Source organism: Plasmodium chabaudi (genome assembly GCF_900002335.3).
Source record: "Plasmodium chabaudi chabaudi strain AS genome assembly, chromosome: 14".
In the NCBI taxonomy this organism is placed as follows: Eukaryota; Apicomplexa; class Aconoidasida; order Haemosporida; family Plasmodiidae; genus Plasmodium; species Plasmodium chabaudi.
In genome coordinates this window covers 1469463-1491285 of record NC_030114.2, presented here as the reverse complement: position 1 = coordinate 1491285, position 21823 = coordinate 1469463, and the positions used below count along the sequence as shown (strand labels likewise).

The 21823-nt window shown below is 23.4% G+C and overlaps 7 protein-coding genes across 7 annotated transcripts; 3 read left to right on the top strand and 4 right to left on the bottom strand.

Annotated features, from left to right (window-relative positions):
* Positions 1-1154: 1154 nt before the first annotated feature.
* Positions 1155-4172, bottom strand: PCHAS_1441100 (BRO1 domain-containing protein, putative; the record flags this gene model as incomplete). The annotated part of the gene is made up of 5 exons (XM_016799726.1): positions 1155-1206; positions 1322-1368; positions 1485-1592; positions 1703-1873; positions 2082-4172. 5 exons carry the CDS (start codon positions 4170-4172, stop codon positions 1155-1157), a joined length of 2469 nt encoding a protein of 822 aa, XP_016654978.1.
* Positions 4173-7196: 3024 nt separating this feature from the next.
* PCHAS_1441000 (conserved protein, unknown function) lies at positions 7197-8132 on the top strand (the record flags this gene model as incomplete). The annotated part of the gene is made up of 4 exons (XM_016799725.1): positions 7197-7316; positions 7435-7600; positions 7731-7913; positions 8026-8132. The coding sequence occupies 4 exons, from the start codon at positions 7197-7199 to the stop codon at positions 8130-8132; spliced, it is 576 nt and encodes a 191-aa protein (XP_016654977.1).
* An 894-nt stretch (positions 8133-9026) lies between these two features.
* PCHAS_1440900 (GTP cyclohydrolase 1, putative) lies at positions 9027-9854 on the bottom strand (the record flags this gene model as incomplete). Its single annotated transcript, XM_734869.2, has 1 exon — positions 9027-9854. The coding sequence occupies one exon, from the start codon at positions 9852-9854 to the stop codon at positions 9027-9029; it is 828 nt and encodes a 275-aa protein (XP_739962.2).
* Positions 9855-10692: 838 nt separating this feature from the next.
* PCHAS_1440800 (50S ribosomal protein L24, putative) lies at positions 10693-11391 on the top strand (the record flags this gene model as incomplete). The annotated part of the gene is made up of 1 exon (XM_738150.1): positions 10693-11391. The coding sequence occupies one exon, from the start codon at positions 10693-10695 to the stop codon at positions 11389-11391; it is 699 nt and encodes a 232-aa protein (XP_743243.1).
* A 400-nt stretch (positions 11392-11791) lies between these two features.
* PCHAS_1440700 (citrate/oxoglutarate carrier protein, putative) lies at positions 11792-12748 on the bottom strand (the record flags this gene model as incomplete). The annotated part of the gene is made up of 1 exon (XM_016799724.1): positions 11792-12748. The coding sequence occupies one exon, from the start codon at positions 12746-12748 to the stop codon at positions 11792-11794; it is 957 nt and encodes a 318-aa protein (XP_016654976.1).
* Positions 12749-14036: 1288 nt separating this feature from the next.
* PCHAS_1440600 (vacuolar iron transporter, putative) lies at positions 14037-14980 on the bottom strand (the record flags this gene model as incomplete). Its single annotated transcript, XM_730333.2, has 2 exons — positions 14037-14156; positions 14279-14980. The coding sequence occupies 2 exons, from the start codon at positions 14978-14980 to the stop codon at positions 14037-14039; spliced, it is 822 nt and encodes a 273-aa protein (XP_735426.2).
* Positions 14981-15992: 1012 nt separating this feature from the next.
* PCHAS_1440500 (conserved Plasmodium protein, unknown function) lies at positions 15993-20800 on the top strand (the record flags this gene model as incomplete). The annotated part of the gene is made up of 2 exons (XM_016799723.1): positions 15993-16525; positions 16651-20800. 2 exons carry the CDS (start codon positions 15993-15995, stop codon positions 20798-20800), a joined length of 4683 nt encoding a protein of 1560 aa, XP_016654975.1.
* Positions 20801-21823: the final 1023 nt, after the last annotated feature.

The window sequence follows — 21823 nt, the reverse complement described above, 5'->3', positions numbered from 1 at the left end:
GGACTTAATAGCATCCTTAACGTTTCATATTTCCATAGCATTATATTTATATATAATCATTTATATGTATAATTATTTATATGTATAATTATTTTTATATATAATCATTTAGCTTCGTTTTTTCTATATTATGCACGTACATAATAAGTTAAAGAATATGGAACATTGCATATAAATATAATTTACTGTTCCAATAATAGAAAGAGAAGGGGAAGTAACATGTATAATAATTATATACTCCTAACTAGCATTGTATTATATATACTGTTTAGTATACTATGGGTAGTTCGTTATTATTTATAGTATTAAAAAGAGCATTATAAAAGGTTTTAAAAACAAAAAAACTTGTAAGCCCAAACGACGGTATAACAATAACAACAACAAAAAAAAATAAATAAAACAATAAGTATTATATATTTTTATTTATATCCATATTTTATTGTAATCGTTTAATCATTTTTTATATTCTATAAAAATGTTGTATTCGATATTTTTCACTTAAGCATTATTCGTTTAACAAGTTATGAATATTTCAAATTGGAAAAGTAATAGAATTTTTTTTTATTTCATTTTTTAATTATAAACATAGATGAGAAAAAATGAATTTACTATCTTTTACATATTCACAACAACAAAAATATTTGATAACTTATCATCCTACTATTTACCATAATATATATACATAATAATTTGTATTCAAATTTTATTTATAATATTATTTGGAATATTGCTAGGAGAAAAAATACATGCCTTATTTTATATAAATAATTTTTTACGTCTTTATAAAATAATACACATATATATGTAACTAATTTAAGTTAACCGGGTTTAAAAAAAATGAAAAAAAAATATTGTCATATAATCTGAACTATTCAATATTCCATTTTAATGTTGGTTTGGGGGTTTATTACTATTATTATTTTAATTTTTTTTAATTTGAATTTTCAAATTACTAAAATTGTGTAAGAGATAAACACAATTTAACAAATATGTGTATACAAAACAAGTATAAATATTAAATAAAATATGTCAACATATTTTTCCAATAAAAAAAAATATGCATATCATGTGTGTGTGTATATACATGTGCATTTTACGCAAAAAAAACATATAAATCAATTTATTAACAAATAAAACTGTAATTTCCTATTTCATTAAAAAGGCTTATGACCATCCCTTGGGCAGTTATTGGGGATTTGCTGTATCCTGAATCGTGGAAAAAAAAAAAAAAAAAAAAAAAAATTGTATATATATAAATGCATAATAGTGGAATGCTTAGTAAGATTAAATATGCTAAGCCTATAGGGGAATATGGCATTACCTTATGTTTGATCGTTCGCTTTCACGCATGTATATGTACTTGTTTACCTAAGATAAAACAAAATAAACGAAAGATAATAAGATCAGTAGGTATAGGGTCATTATACTTGCTACACCAAAGAATAGTATGATATACATATTTTGTAGACACTAAATAATCTTACATCATCTTTTAGCATGAGAGCATTTTTCAAAGTATGTGAGTGTCGCTCGTATACGGTGTTAAGTTTTTTGCAATTTTCCATTAGGTCCTTTAAAAATATATTAAAATTCTGTTGAAAAGGGAGAGAAAATAAATATATAAACATATACATAAATAATAATATAAATCTCGGAGCGTTTTCCTATTTTAATAGACACATATTTTTACAGATAAACTTACATCAAGCGTTTTGAAATTATCTAGTTTATTATATTCATGAAAATAATCATAAAACTTGTTAAGATCTTTTTCAAATAATGATAAAATTTCTTCAAGCTTTTCTTTTTTCATATGTAATGTTTCTTTTTCCTTTTCCAACAGCTCATTCAATTTATCGCTATCTTTCTCCTCCTGCCAAAGTACAAAAAGTTATAAATGAAAAGTGAAAAAACGGGTTCTATTATTATGCAGGTTCGATTATTATGCAGGTTCTATTATTATGCAGGTTCTATTATTAGAGGGCATTCCCTTCGCAAAGCGTGGGAAAAAAAAATATACAATACATATGCATATGCATATACATATACATATGCACATGCGTGTGCACGCATGGCCATACCGTTATCGAGTTCAGAAACTCCTCCTTTACGCTATGCTTCAAATCGTGTAGGTGGTATGAAAACTTTTTCAGTTGTATGCTTAATGAAAAGTAGATCGAAACAAGGACATAGAAAAATTTATACTCTGAATGGACGTTGATATAGTTATTTAATTTGTCATAGTGAAATAAATTATTTTTATCGACATTTTTATTTATATTAATAACTATATTATTTTCTTTTAAAAAGGTTTGAAAATCGGTATATACTAATGATGGTAAATTGTTATATTGAGCTGTACTTTCAATATCATTTTTTTCATTAAGGTCGTTTTCCTTTTTTAGAGGCTCATTTTCTTCAGATAAAATTGATTGGTAATATGAATAAATACTATCTAATGATTCGATGTTTACATTAGTACAAAGATTAAGATTATCAATCACATGTTTATAAAATCCAGATATTTCCATTTCGCATATTTGAAAATTTTCATGATTATTTTCCAGAAATTTTTTAAATGTGTCGATATTTTTTTTAAGCTGTTCTAAAGCAGTTTTAAAACTCTTTACATGTTGCAAAAATGAATTATAAGAATTTAAGGACTCTTGATTTATTCCAACGTTAACATATTTTTTTTGAAATTCAAAATTATTTCGATGTTCTGTATTTAAATTTGTTTCAATTTGACTTATTATTTCTTGTAAATGTACCTCTACATTGTTTAGGGCAGTTAAATTGTTGTAATAAATATCAGGTCTATAATAATCCTTAATCTTATTATATGAATTTATAATTGCATTGTTAAGAGATGATATAATATTTTTTCGATTAGATATATTCATTACTTTAAATTGATCATTTAAAATTATATAATTTTTTTCAAACAAATTGTATACTTGTGTTAGTTCGCCATTATATTGATAATAAATATTTTGGGCTTGTTTATTAAATAATAATTTCAAATCATTGGAAATATTTTTTTTTATATAAATATCTGATATATCTATATCTTTAACTTTTAAAACTTCCGTCCCTTTTAATTTATCTAATTTATCATATGTTGGTATAACCTCAAAATATATATTTTTATTTTCATGTTCAAAAAAATTTAATGACTTAGCAATTTTATCTTTTAATTCTGAAAAATTCATATTAAAATTATTTTTTTTACAAATTTCAATTCCATTATTTACATTGTCTAGACTATATTTTAATCTACAAATGATTTCTCCAATCTTGTCTTCTTCATATTTTTGAATATTTATATCATCAATCTCTTGGTTTAGTTGTGCATATTTTAAAGCACAATGATAATTACTAATACTGATGAAGATTATTTTATTTATTAAAATAAAGTTATAAAATGAATTATTGACATTCCTTATATAATGTATATTACCTTTTGCAGTTGAAAATTTTGTTGCATTTTTAAATACATCAAGCATTTTCCCATCTAAGCAATATAAGGCATTACTAAAATAGGTATATATATTATAACTTAATTTAGATAATAAATTTCGTTTACATTTTTTTAATATAGCCGTATTATAAAACATATTTTCATGATATGCTAATGCCATACATAAAAATATATAAGTACTAGCACAATTAATATCTGTTAGTTCACTCAATTTTTCATTATTCATATTTTCAAATAAATATTTAAATATATCTACAACCTTATTAGATATTTTGTTTAATAATTTCATATCATTTGAATTTTTATGATATTTTAATAAGCTACATTTTAATATACATATATTGAATAGTATTATTATATTTTCTTGTTCAAACACATATTCCACTTTTTTATTTTTTTCATATATATTATTACTATATAATGCAGTATTGTCTTTTAATAACTTTTTTTTTTTAAATATATCAAAATAAAATAAATATTCTTTATATAATTTTAATAACTTATCATTTGGTCCTTTAAATTGTTCTGTTAAAATGTTATTTCTAATACTTGTAAAAGCTCGTATTTCATCTTCAAATCCTGGACTTTCATTCTTCTTTATTATTTCTTTATAATTTTTTGAAATTATTTTATTTATATGTACCTTTTCATATAGGTACTTTGTATTTACAAAATCAGACACCAGTTGCATTATGTCGTCTTATTCTGCAACAATAATATCTTTATTATTTTTTTATATACAAATTTAATTATCACGTATGCAATTATGTTGTCTCTTTTTACACACGTTGAGGCACTACACACACTTTTGTTTTATAAGACTTATGCTACTCGAATATGTATGCATTCATATGTTGGGCAAAACAAATAAATTATTTTTGAAATAAAGGTTGGGCGCTTTTTTTAAAAAAAAAATTATAACCTTGTATGGAAATTTTATTCCAATAAAAAAGCTAACAATTCATGTTTTTACATGTATTAACAAATATTCCCCTCGAATTTATTTATCCCTATTAGTAAATATGTAATTTATATAAATATAAGATCAAATTGTGAAAGTGCAAAAATTGTGCAAAAATTGGAAAATATATGAACAAACTGAAAAATAGGAAAAAAATATATGAACAATATCATAATATGTGGAAAAATATATGAACAATACATAATATGTGGAAAAATATATGAACAATACATAATATGGGGAAAAATATATAAAACAAGCATGTATAATAATTTTATAAAAAAAAAATTATAAATCGAGAATATATATGTATATATATTTATTTATTTTTTTCACTAGGAATTGTAACTGTATTTGTGTATACATGTATATACGTTTTTTTTTACAATTACATATGTATAAATCTTTTATATACATTTACAAGTTTAATATTCGCCAATTAATAATTTAATCGAATATAATTATCATGTTTGACAAAAACTGACCATAATGTAATAACATATTTATATATTTTTATATATTTACATATTTTTGGCTATAAAAATTACAATTACACACATATATATATATCCGTTCTTTTAATTATGAAAAATTTGAGGGAATAAACTATATTGCGATAAAATGATTTTTTAAGTATAAGAAAAATATTTTTTAAACTATAAACCTCCAAAAATAAATATCAAAAAAAAAAAACTGGGAATAAGTTTATCTTATACAGGTAGACCAAACAAACAATTTAAACAAAAAATAGGATAATTAAACATAAAAACAATCTTGAAAAATTCAGACAAAATATATAATATATACATGCATATAATTGGAAAAATTAAACAATTAATATTTTATGTCTTTTATTAATTATATGGCTGTCTTAAATTTTATAAATTATGTTACATTTCTCCCAAATAATTTTATATGTTTTATTTTATTTATAATAATTGCTTCATATTTAAAAGGTTTTTTTTTATTTGATATCTATAAATTAAAAATGTCTATCTTTAAAGAGAAAATGATTAGCTAAATGTTTTATTTCAGTATGCATAAGATTTATGAAAAACCGGTGTATTGGTTAATCATACCCCTCAATATGACCAATAAATTAAGAAAATAAAAAAATATAAAAAATTTACAAGTATCATAGAATTATAAAGTGCGCTATATGTTCAAATTTGTTGCTGACGTAAAATAGTGGCTTATTTTAATACTTATCAAAACAGTGGAAAAAAATATATTATTTATGTGCACACCATCTTTCACAAATCTTACAAATGTAACCACGTTTTACTTAACTAATTTTAAACAATGAATATATCTTATCACATACATGCATAGCTAAGAGAGTTACAAAGATGGGCGAATACCCATAGGTTTTAATAAAACATATATGTAATATCCTTCCTTTCCTTTTTACAATTTTTATCAATTGTATATTAAAAAGTATAACCTTTTATTTAGCTTTCTACCTTTATATTTTTATGCTTTTTATTTGGGGGTGTAATAATTATATAAATTTTTAAGGGAATGGCCACATCCATGATTAAACATGTAATTTATTATTACATGGAATTTTTCTCGCATTTTTTGAGTTCTTACATATTTTTTATAAAAGATACAAGTATAATCTGCTACCTTTCCCAATTTAAATTATGCAAATTTGCATACTAAAATTATAAAGATTCTTTTTATGAATTTTTAATTTTAAAAATTGTAAACGAATAATATAAAGTTACACTAATGAAAACTGTCTGAATGTAACCGTATTTTTTTTTAATTCCCCAAATTGTGTTATTACGTATGGGTTGTACATAAATATCTATTTATTTATAATTTAAAATGAAAGCGGTGTTAAAAACATATTTACTATGATAAAAAAATTGCAAAGAATTGTAAAAATTTAAATTGTCCTTTTTGGGAAAAAATGGGTAAATGTTTGGAAAATATTTTGTTCAGTTGTATTAATGGTTATGATATGAAATGGAATATATGGATATATAAAAAAAGAAAAATATTATATTATAATAATAAAAAGTATGACAAATGCAGAATTTTTTATGAGTGTACATAATTATGTATTATATATAATATTATGTATATATAATTATATATATTATTTACATGCGCATTCAGAAATAATTATATATTTTTTTATGAATAATTACAAGTGTTCATGTAATTTTGTGCAGAATACATCTTTTTTCTCATTTTTTTTTATTTTTTTTTATTTTATATTTAAAATATTATTAACAAGTCAGAATATTTGATAAAAATAATATTATACTATATTTGTGATATGCATAACATGGAAGTATTTATATAGTACATATTAATATGCCAGGTTAACCCTTGTAAGACAATGAAGAACAAACGTGTGTTTGTTTTGTACTTTCTGTTATGCATTATTAATATAAAAGAAAATTAGATTTTACATTCTTAAAAATAAATAAATGAATATTTGTTATTTAACGTCTAAAATCACACATTAAATGCTGCTTTGCAAAAAATGCCATCCTAAAAATGCCATACTATAAATAATAATCAAAAAAAAAAAAAAATTATTTAATTTTTTTTATTTCATTTCATACATATATAATTTAAAATATGCATTTAAAAATAAGTACGTAGACATATGAGATACATACCCATGTGCATACAATATATATACAATTGTAGAATAATTTGTAATGTGATTTTTCCATTTTTTTTTATTAAATTTATAATTTTTTAAATTATTCATCCTTTGAATTAAAAAATAAAATGGATATTTTCAATTGTCATTATTGTTCAATATCTCCGTTCGATTATATTTTAGAATTAATGTATGGTGAAAAGCCAAGTAAAAACGATGAAAAGAAAAGTTCCGTTGTGACATACGATGTAATCTTACCCAAACAAAAGAAAAAAATATATCAAAAGCTAAATTGCATTCATAGTGCATATACAAAAATACCAAGATATAAAAGACATATCATCATTTTTTTATATTTTTGAATAGGATAGCAGTAGTAACAATGTATCTCAAGTGATATCAAAAGTGGGGGACCCAGTAGAAAAACGATCAACAAATGAAGTTCTGCTTTTATGTAGAGCCTGGGAGAATTACGTTCACCCTCGAGCCAAAGAATATTGGAAAGATTCCCAGCAGCTCCAAAATATTTTATGTACGAAAAAAATTAAAAATAATAAGACCGAGCACCCATTGGTGTAACTTCTAATGGGTTGTATTCGCAAAAAATGATTCTTTATATTTTTCTTTCAAAAAAAAAAATAAATATGATAAATTTTTTACAGGTAAAATTGCAAATGGCATTACAAAAAATGATGATCCTATTTTAGGAGATGATTATGCGTGTGTTTTTTGGTACGGAGATAAAAATAAAAATGACAATTGTCCTATCATATCAGTTAAAAAGGGGAATGATAATATAGAAACGATAACGTATGTTAACAGGGTTCTTATTTTTCTATACGCAGGTTTGGCTCAAACAAAAAAGAATAAATATATGCATGCGTGTGTGTGTGTGTAATGATTGGATTTATTATTTCGCTACTTATTTGTTTTTCTCTTTATTTATTATCTTTTTAGATGAAGCGAGTTTTCAGGAGCTGCAAAAAAAACCTAAAAAAGCGTTTACGATGGCATGTGGAAATATTAACTGTATCAATTTGACACATATTTCTTTGGACGATTAGAAGGAATAAAATTTTAAACTATAACGTAGAAAAAAAAAAATTATTTTTTTGTGGCATTACTAATGAAATATTCTATGATTAAATATGCTAAGAGAAATCAATTACGAAAAAAAATATAATATAGTATAATGTGTATATTATTTATGGGGAACAATATTGAATAAGTTTAAAAAAAAAATGGAAAAACGATAATTATTTTAGAAAAATTGATGAACAACAATCAATGTTTATGTGGCAATTTTCATAAATTTGGATGTGGTATAATATATACGGGATTAAGGATAAGGAAATATATGCATTCATAAAAATTCTAAACAAAATATGTGTTATATATATTTTTTGTTTATAAAAAATATTCCAATATATCTCCAAATGAACTTGTATGGAATACTAATATATTTATTCTATATAATCTTTTAAAAAAAAAAATGTGGGAGTCTTTATTTTAATTTTATACTTCATTGTTTTTTAAATCCCATAATTTTAAAAAAAATTAAATAAAAGCTTTTAAAGCATGCAATAAAAATTTTGTCTATATGTATTTATATTTCTATATATATATATATAAGAATATTTTTTTATGTAATTTGCAGTTTGACATATATATATATCTATGTTTTGTTATTGCGTTTTATAATTTTTTCTAATTATTCATTTTAATGAACATATTTTTAATTATTTTATTTTTTTAATAAAAAAATATACCATTTAAAAGGTGTATTTAGCTAGCTCATATATCACCATTTTCACATTTGAAAAAAGACAAAGCAAAAAACAAACAACAGTAAAAAATATTTTTTTTTGTTATATAAATATTATATCGTTTATAGGGCTATTTAAAAAAAATATACTATAGCCATGTTACAAATTTGTATTAAGAAAAATAATAACTATTTATGATAAAGCTTGTTCAGGGGTATCCAATTTTGGTATTTCATTTTCCGAAGAATTAATATGTTCTTTAAAACAATTGGTTCCTTGTTTTGATACATATGATGCATGTGTAACTGTCATAGCATCATGTTCCTTTACTCCCCTCATATTAATACATAAATGCTTTGCTTTAATTGTGACTTTTATATATAAGGGTTTTAAATACTTTTTTAAAGCATTACAAATATCGTTAGTAAGATCTTCTTGTAATTGTAAACGACGTGCATATATATCAGTAACTCTCGAAAATTTTGACAAACCCATTATATATTTATCTGGGTTATATTCAATATCACATAATCCTTCAAATGGTAATAAATGATGTTTACATAAGGAATAAACATGTATATCTTTTATTTTAATTAACGAATTATTTTTATATTTTCTTTTATATATAGATTTTTTTATTATATTTTTTACATTCATATTATATCCTTCAGTTAAATATAAAAATGCTTTAGCAAATCTGTTGCTTGTTCTTTTTAATATATCACGATCTGGAATATTTGATGCTTTTAAAATGTTTAATATATTGATACTTATTTGGTTTGTTTGCTTTTCTAAATCGTTTATAATAAAATTATTATTATCCTTATTGCCTTTACCTATTTTTTTATCATCACTATTTTTGTTATTTACGGATTTAGGATGAACAAGACTTATCGATTGTGTTGTATCATTTGAAAAGTTATTTGGCTGATTTTTTTCTAAAATGTTTGTTGTTTCATTTTTTCGAATACTTAATAGGTAATCCTCATCGACTTGCTTTTTTTCGACATAAGCATCCATATTTTTATTTCACCATAAATCAAAAAAAAATCAAATATGTTTTATTCTTCACGTAGTTGTAGGCAAGCTATTGAATGCCCAATGGGACAAATAAAAACTGATCACCAAAATTAAATAAGATTAACAATTTTATCAATTAATTTATATTTGTAATAAACATATGTAGTAGTATATAGTAGATCATTCATAATTGTGTGGTCGCTCTTTTTTGAACTCTCTTATGGAGAAAAATCTTCACATCCTCTACTGTTTGTAGTATAAATATATTCCTTAACGTATTGTTTCGATTTTTGTAAAATACTATTGCTCATCAAGTTGGACAATACTATATCTATTCCAATTTTACTTTATTAAAAATAACAATAAATATAACAACAAAGTTAAAAAATAAAAAAATTAAAAATATAGAACATATACAATTACTAGCTTGATGAACAAAATAATGTAAAAGAAAAAGCGGAGAAATCAAACTGTATATTCAAAATATTTTCTAATTTAAAATTAAAAAAAAATATATATATAGTTATAATGTTTATTGACAAATCTATAAATGGGAAAAAGGCATGCATATGGGCATACGGATATAATAAGATTTGATGCAATAATAAAAAAAAAATTAAAAAAAAAAAAAATATTGGATATATTTCATTTAATTTTTGCTTTTCACATTTTTTTAGATTGATAAAAACATAAATTACATAATCTACAAAAATAAATGACAAACAAAATGAAAATGTTTTTTTATTGAGGTGAAAGAGAAAGATTAACTAAAAATTAAAGGAAAGGAAGGGAGAAAAACGGATTGGGAATTTCATTTCTTTTATTATTGTTTATAAAAATGTCAAGATATATTAAATATTTCATGCAAGCAAAGAGACTTGATAAAAGGAAAAGGAAATACCATAAATACGATTTTTTAGAGTTAAGTAAAGAATTAAGTATCCCATATCCTTTAAGAGAACAAAATCAGCCAAAGAGAATAAATCTTTCTTATTATTTAAATATACAAGTTGGTGATTTAGTAAAAGTTTTATATGGCCCAGATAAAGATAAAGAAGGATTAATACTAAGTATTAATCCTAAAAGAAATACAGTAATAGTTGATGGATGTAATATGAAAAGATCAGCATGGAATGTCACAAATAGAAAAGGAAGTATAATTACACAAGAAATGCCAATACATATTACTAATGTCTCTTTATTAGATCCAGTTAATAAAAAACCAACGGTTGTAAAAAGAAGATACATGATGAATGGTGAATGTGTAAGAATTTCTAAAATATCTGGGTGTGCAATGCCTGAACCTGTTGATAAAAACCTTTTAAAGGAACAAGATAATTATCAACTTTATATTCAAAAAAAAAAAACTGGACCACCTATTAAAGATATTTATGCAGAACGGGATAACAAACATTTTAGCCTATTAAAAAAAATTGCTTATCAAATTAAAAGAAAAAGATTTTTCGAAATGAAAAATTTTTTTAACACACCCAATGAGGGCGATAAAAAAAATAAAGATATCCTTGAAGTCTTATAAATCATAGGCTACCATCACTTTTAAGTGTCTCAAAATATGAAGAAGCAAAGGGGGGCGTAGCCCTTATCGCCTTTTTCCGCTTCCCCAGTGCAATAAAAAGTAAAAAAATAAAATTATAAATATAAAATTAAAAAGTATAACGACATAATTAAAAATTGTTAAAATTCGCATTTAATGTGCACTATTTTGCGAATCTTTTTTTGTGTTTAAAGTTTTTTCATGCTCTAAAACTCTATGGCGTTATGATGTTGTAACGCAATAAAATTAAATACACGTGTTTTAAAGTAAATACAAATATAATCATAAAAGAAATGAAAAAAAAATAGCCTATCCAAGGCATATATTACACACATTTGTGTAGCCTGTACAAAGCAGGGCGCAATTAAGGTCAAAAATAAAACTAAAAATAATTATTTAATATTTTAATGCCAGTCACCATAAATAAGGTTTGCCAAATACAAAGAAAACAACGGGGTATGACACCTTTGTATAAATATAATATTCCACCTTCTTTATATAAATTTATAAATGATTGAGTAAAACTTAGATTAATATTTTTATTTGCATTATTTTGCATATAAACTCGGATAACATCAAATGGATTATTCCATACTGATAATGACCCACCTATAATACCACAAATGATTTCTTCACTTGTATTTAATTCATTATTATTTTTTTTATCTTGATTCAATTTATTTGGATTTGATATATCACAAATTTTAATACTTCCTGGTGTTTTCCCACTCCCTTTTATTACATTTTCTACATTGTTATACTCTTTTTCCATTTTTTTTTGCTTTCTATTAATATACATATTTCGTACCCATTCGGTAATTCCTTGCCTACTAGCCCAATTTGTTCCTTGTCTTAAACACATAGCAGAGTTTCCTTTATATAATGTTGAAATACCAGAGTGTTTGAAAATGGATATAAGTTTTTCTTTATAATTAATATTTTTATCAATACTTGCTGTTATAAAAAATGTACATGGTGTCATAACTAGTGATTGACATATACCACCACAAGCTCCACCTACAAATCCACTAATGGTGCTATTAACATTTAAATCATTCAAAATTTTTATTACTCTCTCTTTTGATAATAATAATACTGCACCCTTAGTACTACTTTCTACCAATTTAGCATAAAACCCTCCATAAAATTGTCCAATCCCTTTATTATAAATATTTGCAAATGAACTAATTGTATTCTCAGTTCGATAAATACACATTCGTGTTTTCCAAACTTCTAAAGGTAAACCTAAAGTTGCTGTTTCTAGGCAATGTAAGAATGATCCACTAATTAAATTTCTATATGCTCCGCTTTTTATTACCCCCTCATTTTTTTCTTCCATTATTCTATATTTAAAGGCATGGGAAAAAACAAAATAATTATTATTAGAATGAAGGGCTTATTATATTATGACCTGTCAGGAAAAAAAAAGATAGTCACACCATGCATACTCATTTAGTACATGCTCAAACTGGTGCCCTTCTTTAAAGACGCTTAAAGGTGGAAAACACGAAAAAATTGTAAAAACAAAATTGCGAAAAAGAAATGATAAAATATGGGCAAGCTTTATATGCAGGATGGAACAACCAGGTTACGGATAAGGGGAAACAAAACAAAAAATGGAAAAAATGAAATAAAACAGTTTAATATATAGAAATTAAAAATAAAAATAAAAAACTATAAACCTAGTATATATATAAAACATATTTGTAAGCTTATTCTGATAATAAATTTTCGTATGTAGAAAGAGTATTTCCCCCTTTTACGAAAATGTACTTTTTTTATAATACAAAAAAATAGCATAAACTATAATTAAAAAAAAAATTGCAACGTCACTCCATTTATTTTACAATTTTCTTGAATATATCAAAATCCTATTTTGTATAAATAATGGCATATTATTTTATTTATTAAGAATTTATAAATTTGTAATAAATTTTAAAATTGCCTCCATGTATTATTATACATTTTTTTAATTTAAGTAGCTTGTCAATAAACTGTGTATTAATATTTTCTCGTAAAATATGAACATAATTTTTTTTTTCCATTTATACAAAAAAAATACAATATACACTCTCTTTTGGGTAATTTATTTTTGTCTCCTTTTTAATGTAAATTATTTTTAAGAGTAGAACAAAATTTATAGAAAAATTTTAAGGGAAAATAAATTTATAGAGTTAATTAAATAATCATTGGCATATTTCTTTAAAATAGGCACACGCCAAAATGTTATGCAAACATCGTGTAAGTATGATGCAGTGTAAGTATGATGCAGTGTAAGTATGATGCAGTGTAAGTATGATGCAGTGTAAGTATGATGTAAACGTAAATACGCGATGAACTTATTAATTGTGTTATAAAAATAAGTGTATATTTATTATGCATGTTCATACGCCATTTTGATAAAACAAAATCATTAAAAATATTAGGGTAAAAAATAAAGAACTGAAATACATAAAATGAGATAATTTTTAAAAAAGTTAGTAACGAAAATGTTAAAGACGCATTATTTTTTGCGCCGTTTTTCAATTAGCTCGGCATTTATCTGCATATGCAATTACAAATGTGTGTATATATATAAAGTTTTATGTAATGTAATTGGCAAGTGTCGAACACACTCTCTTATATTCTTAATCTGCTGTGTTTGTCTTAAGCAAAACACCAAATAAAAATGGAAGCATTCCAGCAATCGACCCGTTTAGGACCATACTAAGGGCGCACACAATTGGCTTTTGAGTGGTAAACTGGGACTGCACAAAAAAACGTAGCAAAAAATGTAGTGAGCAGAATAGTGGGCAGAATAGCGAACAGAATAGCGAACATAATAGCGAACAGATAATGGGGAAATAAACTCATGTCTTGAAAAACTTACCTTGAATAGTCCCAAAATGAACAACGTGATGAGGGTTGATATAAAAACAACGGCAAAAGAGGCTGTGTAATTTGCTGCACTAAAAAACAAATTATAAAGTACATAGGAAAATAATGGTATCATACCAAAAAAACAAAAACTTAAAAACATTAAAATTCCCTTTTTGAATGCTTCAGTTTTATCTTCATTAGTTAATATAAGACCTAATTCTTCTGACATCATATGTTCTAAAAAAAAATTTTTATTTCTAAAAGTGATCTCTACTAAATTTTTTGCATCCTTACTATCAAATTTATATTTATTAATATAAATATCGATCATTTCTTGTTTTTCTTCTGTTGGACAATTTTCTATTTCCCATTCTTCTCTTTGTCTTTCTGCTGCCATAAAATCTATTTGGGCTGTTGAACTAGTATATTCACTAAAACCCATAGAAATTGCATTTGCAAATAAATTACCAACACCAATAATTATGACTTGTGCAGGTGTTATATTAGCACCCACACAACCGGAAACAATTGCAAAAATTGTAATTATTCCATCTAAACTTCCAAATATTATTGTTTTTAAATGATCTTTATCAAGACTATGATTTTCAGCATGTTTATCTAGACTATGATAATGATTATGAACTTCTTTGGACTTTTCAATATCCCCTTCATAGTATGCCTTTCTGGCATCAATTATTTTTTGCTTACCCATTTTTTATTTTATTATTGCCGGTCAGGTAATAAATATAAGTACATGTGTGTGTGTATTTTGTTGTATAAATCAATTTACATACCCCCACACTTGTATGTATGTAATTATATTTATATATTCATATATAAATTAGTTTAAAAGAATGTACAATATTATCATGTTTCCCAAAATGCCCATATACTCATTATTATTAAAAAAAAAAAGTTTTAATATAAAATATATATATAGATATATTATTTTTATTGATTAGTGGGGAAAAAAAAAGTGTTAATATAAGGTCATATTAAAAAATTGTATGAATATAGAAATTGATTATTCCCCCTTTTATTATACCACATAATGAAAATAGGGAAAAAATTCTCTTTCTAATTTTGTATAAAATTTAATATATAAATAAAAATGAATATAAATTTATTTCTTTAATTTATGTTTTTTTGTATGATGAAAGATAAACTATATTATAGTATATTTTTTTCGCTCTAATTTTTATTGCCTTCAAAATTTTATCACACACATAAAATAATTCACGACAAAACCCATGCTTAGGGGTATTTATTTTATTTCTTGTTTTAATATACCAACTTTATTTTTTAATTCCTCCTTTTATTCTTAATTAGTAATGCCACTTCTTCATAAAAATACGCCATTCTCCTCGATTTATCCTACCTCACTGAGAGTAGAATATAAATTAAGTTATTCTTTGGCGGTGGGTGAAGATTATATGAAAATAAGCAAATAAGCATATGTATAAATATATATATTTGTTTTTCCGTTTTTTACAAAACAATAAATTTCATCATGCAGCATGATATAAAACTGTTTTTGTTTCATTTTTTTTAATTATTCAATATTTTCCATCACTTGCCACACGTTAAGCCTATTATTGTCAAAGTGGCACATGCCAGCCAGCAAACAGACATAGAAATCGAGAGAAAAAACGAACAAAACGAACAGAACGAGCAAAGCGAAGTGATGCACATGCTTACACATCAAACTTGTGAGTTGGTGCACAATGATAGAGAATAATGGTGAGAAAAAGCCAGAACATAATGAAAATATAATCGTAGAGAATTTGGGAGGAAATATAAATGATAATGAAGATTATTTTATCGGAAATTCAAATGATATAAACAATCTAATAAGCAATGACAATGAGAAAAATGATGGAGTAGGAAAAAATGTAAAGAGAGATATAGGGAAAGATGAAAATAAGAGAGATCTTATATTTTCTTCAATTCTTCGATATAAAAAATATTTAACAAAAAAAGGGAATAATTATTTCGAGTTCAATCAGACTAATTTACAAATAAATGAAAATGAAATGTTGGTACATAATAGTAACTACTTTCACTTATTTGATATAAAAACTATTTTTTTTCCTCATATTTTTTTAAATGTCAATTCACATATTAATATAAATATTTCAGACTATTTAAATTATATTAAAAAATATTCAAGCATATGTGATACACAAAAAAATATTGAATATAGATCAAGGCAAGAATTTGTATTGGAAGCAATTGAAAATATAGAACATGTCGAAGTGTAAGTTTTCTATTCATATTTTCCATACATGCGTCTATTTTATATTTTGTAATAGTTTTATAATATTGTTGACAATTTTATGATATATCTATTTTTTAACTTTTTTCATTTTTCTATTTTTTCAGCTTCAAAAATGTGACGCTACTAAGCAGTCTATTTCTCACATTGAACCAAAAAATTGCCGAACAATTGAAGACTCATTTTGATAGTATACACAAAATTAATTCAAGGGATTTAGTTTTTGTGCAAACAAATCGAAAAAACGACATGATACTAGGCTATATTAAAGATAGCAAATATAATTTAATTTTTGAAGTATTTAATTTTAAAAAATTCTTTGAAGAATTCTATAATGATGATATATATATTGATATATTTGAAATAAATAAAAAAAAAATGGATGAACATGATTTTATTAAAAAAAACGAAAATGGAAAAATATATTTAAAAGAACTAAAAATAAGTGAAAAAAACAAAATACACACAAAAAGTGATATATTTAAAAAAATTTACTCACATTCTGTGTATCAATATGATTATTATTTTTTAAAAAAATCAATCATCGAATGTTTATATTTAAAGGATGCGAAAATGTGTGATGAAGGAGGGAGAAAATATATGTTATCCTTAAATCTGTGCTTAAAATATGTTAAGGATCATTTGTTCGTAATGGCATTATATAGCTATGACGAGACAGGAGGAAGTGATACTGATTGGGGCGAAAACAAAAAAGAACAGCATGCTAATGAACATTATGATAATGATAATAAAAACAATTTTGATAGTTGCGAAAAAAACATCCTCCAGTTTGAAGATCTAGTCATGTGCAATAATCAATTTGATCTAAATAAGGTTGACAAGAACTTATTCAAAAGAAATACATTTTTTGTGAATAATTTATGTTACCCATTAAAATGCAAAATTTTAGGCATTATTTCGTTTACTAATTTGTGCCCAGGTGATTATATACGACATATTTATTTCACAAAATTAAAAAAAAATATTTACAATTTAAAAAATGAATATAAGTTTAATTTATATTGTCTTTCCAATGATGGTGTTTTATACACATTTGATTGCCTTTTAGCATTCCAAAATATATATACCGAAGAAAATTTTAAGTTTGATATAAAGAAATATTACAATTTTCAAATAAATAAGCAATGCCAATGTACCAAAATAAATGTCATAAATTTTAGTTCAAAATATTTGTATTCTATATCTTTTATAAACAATATAGTTCCTCCTACAAACATTTCTACAAAAAATAATGACCACCATATGGGTAATTCCAATTCTGTTCATAAAAAAAAAACTAGCTATTCATACGATTTTGAAAAAGAAAGTGATGAAAATACATTTATGGAGTATAATGAGAGGGTAAAAGGAAATGTAGATTTAAAATCTAATACATATGATGATAAAATACATTCAAAAAGTAATCGTTCCTTATACCATAGTAATTCTACATGTAAAAATAAAAAATATAGCGATTTTTTGGAAATTTTAAAAAATCAAAACGACATGAACAGTCAGGTAATAAAATGCAAATATAAATTTATTGTCATTACAGCGAAATATGACATATTTATAATAACACTAAAAAAAGAGAAAAAAAAAACGCACACACAAAATGAGAATACTAATAAAGAAATAGTGAACTTTTCCTCTACTAATAACAATAATAAAAACAATGTTATATGCAGAATTGTCATAAATAAATATAATTTTGAAAAATATAATGAAATTAAATGTAAAAATAAAAGTTGTATATTATTTGAACTAATATGTTTTTATAAAAATGGCTATATAAAAAAATATAATTATATATGTACATATAAAAATAACAATTTTGAATTTTATTTGTTTGAAAACGAACAAATTAAAAATTCAAATATTGCTAAGAAACAATTTTTTGTACCAACACTTTTTTCCTTTAATGATGAAATTATAAAAAAGAAAAAGGAAACAGAAAATGAAGATGGAAAAAATAATAGTCTTAATATATATAACACAACCACAAGTCTTTATAAAAGTTTAATTTATTTATATTATGAAGAAAAGAAATATGAAAATATTAGTATGGCAATAAATGATCAATGCCTCACAATTAATTATGTTAAAGCCTTTAGCAAATGGTTTAAACAAATATACAAGTTTGTATATAAAAGACATGTGTACCAATGTAACGGGCACTGTACTATAGCTGATCAAATTGGCAAGTCTCCCAATTATTATGATAATAATTTTCATCAAGAAGATACTAATAATAGCAACCTATACAATAATCTTATCATAGAGAACAACAAAAATGAAACAAACTCTGCACACAGCATTGATAATAGTCCCTTATGTTTAAACATGGTTGTTAAAAAAGACAGTAAAACATTTTTTTGGGAATATAAATATATTTTATTCGGATTTTATGATCTATTTTTAATTAATGAGAAAAATAATTTATCCCATGTAAATGATGAAAGGAAAAATACTGACAAAAAAAACTTAAAAAATTCATACGATGCACATAGTCATTTTAATTTTATAAATATTGTAAAAGAATATTTTTCCTATGATAATATTCTAACTTGTATAAACAATTTACCACACAATTTAAGCATGAAAAAAAAAAAAATTAAACTAAATTTTTATTATTTTATAAAATTTTTAAACTTTTTACAAAATAATTATATGCATGAATATGGAAGTGTATTTCATTTAGTATTTAATCAGCTGAATGAAAAAAAAGAGAAAAGAGAAAATAGAATAGACAAAATCATTCCCAATGACTGCAACAGTTGTGATAGTTGTGAATTGTGTGCAAATTGTATTTTGAAAAAATATTGCCAATTCATTGATGTGCGAAAATATTGTTCTATTGTATTTTCCTTTTTTGTTCATATGTACAATTTTTGTTTGAAGGGAAATGGATTAAATAACGACGCATTTATTTCACATATCACATATTTTTTAATAAACAAAAATACAAAAATAAATAAAAAAAGGTATAGGTACTTACACCCAAAGGAGGAAGCAATAAAAAGGGTACCAAATGAAGTCGGTAATGTATCCCCTAACCCTCTTAATAAAAATTCAATTACATTAAATGAGGATAAGCATGAATGTATAAATAATGAATATGAAATATGTGAAAATGATCATACGAAAAAAGAGACAAACACTATGCTTAGCTTAGAAAATAATAAAATGAAAAATATAAAGGAAGAACAATTTGAAAAAAAAAAAAAAAAAAAAGAAATTGAAGTCGAAAATTTATTAACAAATTTGATAACATTAAAAAAGTTTTTGTATTATATAAATAAAGTAAGTAAATATCTCGACGCGATTTATAGTATAGCAACATTGGATTGTGGAAATACGGGTGAAAAAGAAAAAAAGAAAAATAATAATAGTGATAGTGATAATAATGGCAATGGCAATGACATTCTTTCTTATGTCTACGTGAACATATCAATGTGCCAAGTCCTATATACAATGATGCACACTTTAAGAATAAATAATACTAACACATACGTAAATTCAAATTATAATTTAAAAAAAAATAATATGGATTATTTTTATTTGTTGATATTGCTTAATTTTTACACTTTGATTAGTATTTTATTAACACAAGCACAAAATGTTTTAAAATGCGATATCGATGAAAGCAATAAAAATATAGAACCAAGAACAAGTTTGGATAAGAAGCTTATTGAGAAAGATCTATTATTCCATTTTTATAACGAGCTATATGAAAATAATAAAAATAATAAAAATTGTACAAATTTCGAAGGCCAATTTATGTGTGCAAATAATGTGGAAATAAAAAATGAGGATTTTCAAAAATACTTAAATTTAATATATAAATTATTTGTAACTATTATAAACAAAATTAATACTGATGATAAGCTTATTGAAAAAATATATTTTAAAATTAATTGTTGTCTATGTGGTAATATTAGTTTATCAAATTTATATAATAATTATTATATATGTGAAAAAAAACATATTTTTAATAAATGTATGATAACATTTTGCTGTATATATAAAAATTGTCTAATATTACCAAATATCCATATTTTTGAAAATATCCATAAAAATGATATATATAATCAGGATAATAATAATATTATAAAATTTAATCTAAATTTCAAAATTAGTAATATTTATTATTGTCCATTTTGTCATTATTTTATTACAACAGACAATGAAATTTTCAAGCATATATTTATTTTCGATCAATGCCCTTTTTGTAGTACTGCCTTAGCTAATTTATAATAATACTTCCCATACCCTACATTCTATTATCTATTATATATGCCAACACATATGCACATGTATTATATATATGAAGTATGATTATGCTTTGTTTAAATTTTTATCTATATTAATTTATATGATATGGATTATTATTTTAAAACGTTTTTCCACTTGGTGGTGTTCTTATTATACTTTTTTTCAATTACATATTTTTTTTTAAAAAACAGTCACACTTTTTAACTTGCTATTGTTTAGTATACTGCTTTTGATATCTTATATTTTTCAATTACATAATTTTTTAAAAAAATCAAACATTGGGCTTTTAATATTTTTTATAAATCCTCCTATATATTATTTTTTTTTTGTTTTTTTAAATATTTATATTCCTTATTATACAGCTTTAAAACATTATAAATATGTCACCTATATATATAGTGTAATTATTAAGGTAAAACAAAAAATTATGGCTTAAATTTTGTGAATAATAACATATTAAATTATGTATTATATATGGGCTATTAACATTTTTGTGTTACATTACCTCAAGAATTATATACCGAATGAAAGGGCGTAATATTTTCATACCGTTTTATTTTTGCACAATTTTGCTTATTTTTTTTTTATCATTTTTTAGGTATAACTTTTTAATAGTTATTTGTTTTTAAATTTAATTTTTATGTGAAATGTACACTATGTAAGCATAACATATATATGTAGTACTTATTTTTAGCCAACTAGTTTTCCAATTTTTACAATAGGAATTCATAGAAATATTTACACTCTCTATAATTAAAATTTTTTATACATAGTAAATTTCATTTTTTTTTTCCAATCTTTTAAAGTATTAGTAATTATTTTTTTTTGAAACACACACATTAACAAGGTTATGTGTATTCATAGGCCAACTGCTTGTACATACTACAGCTTAGTAATAACCAGTTGGTTGACATAATTAGATTAATTTATAACAACAAAATAGTAACTAATATAATTTAAAAATAAAATAATTAATTGTTTTATATAAACAATGGTTCGTATATA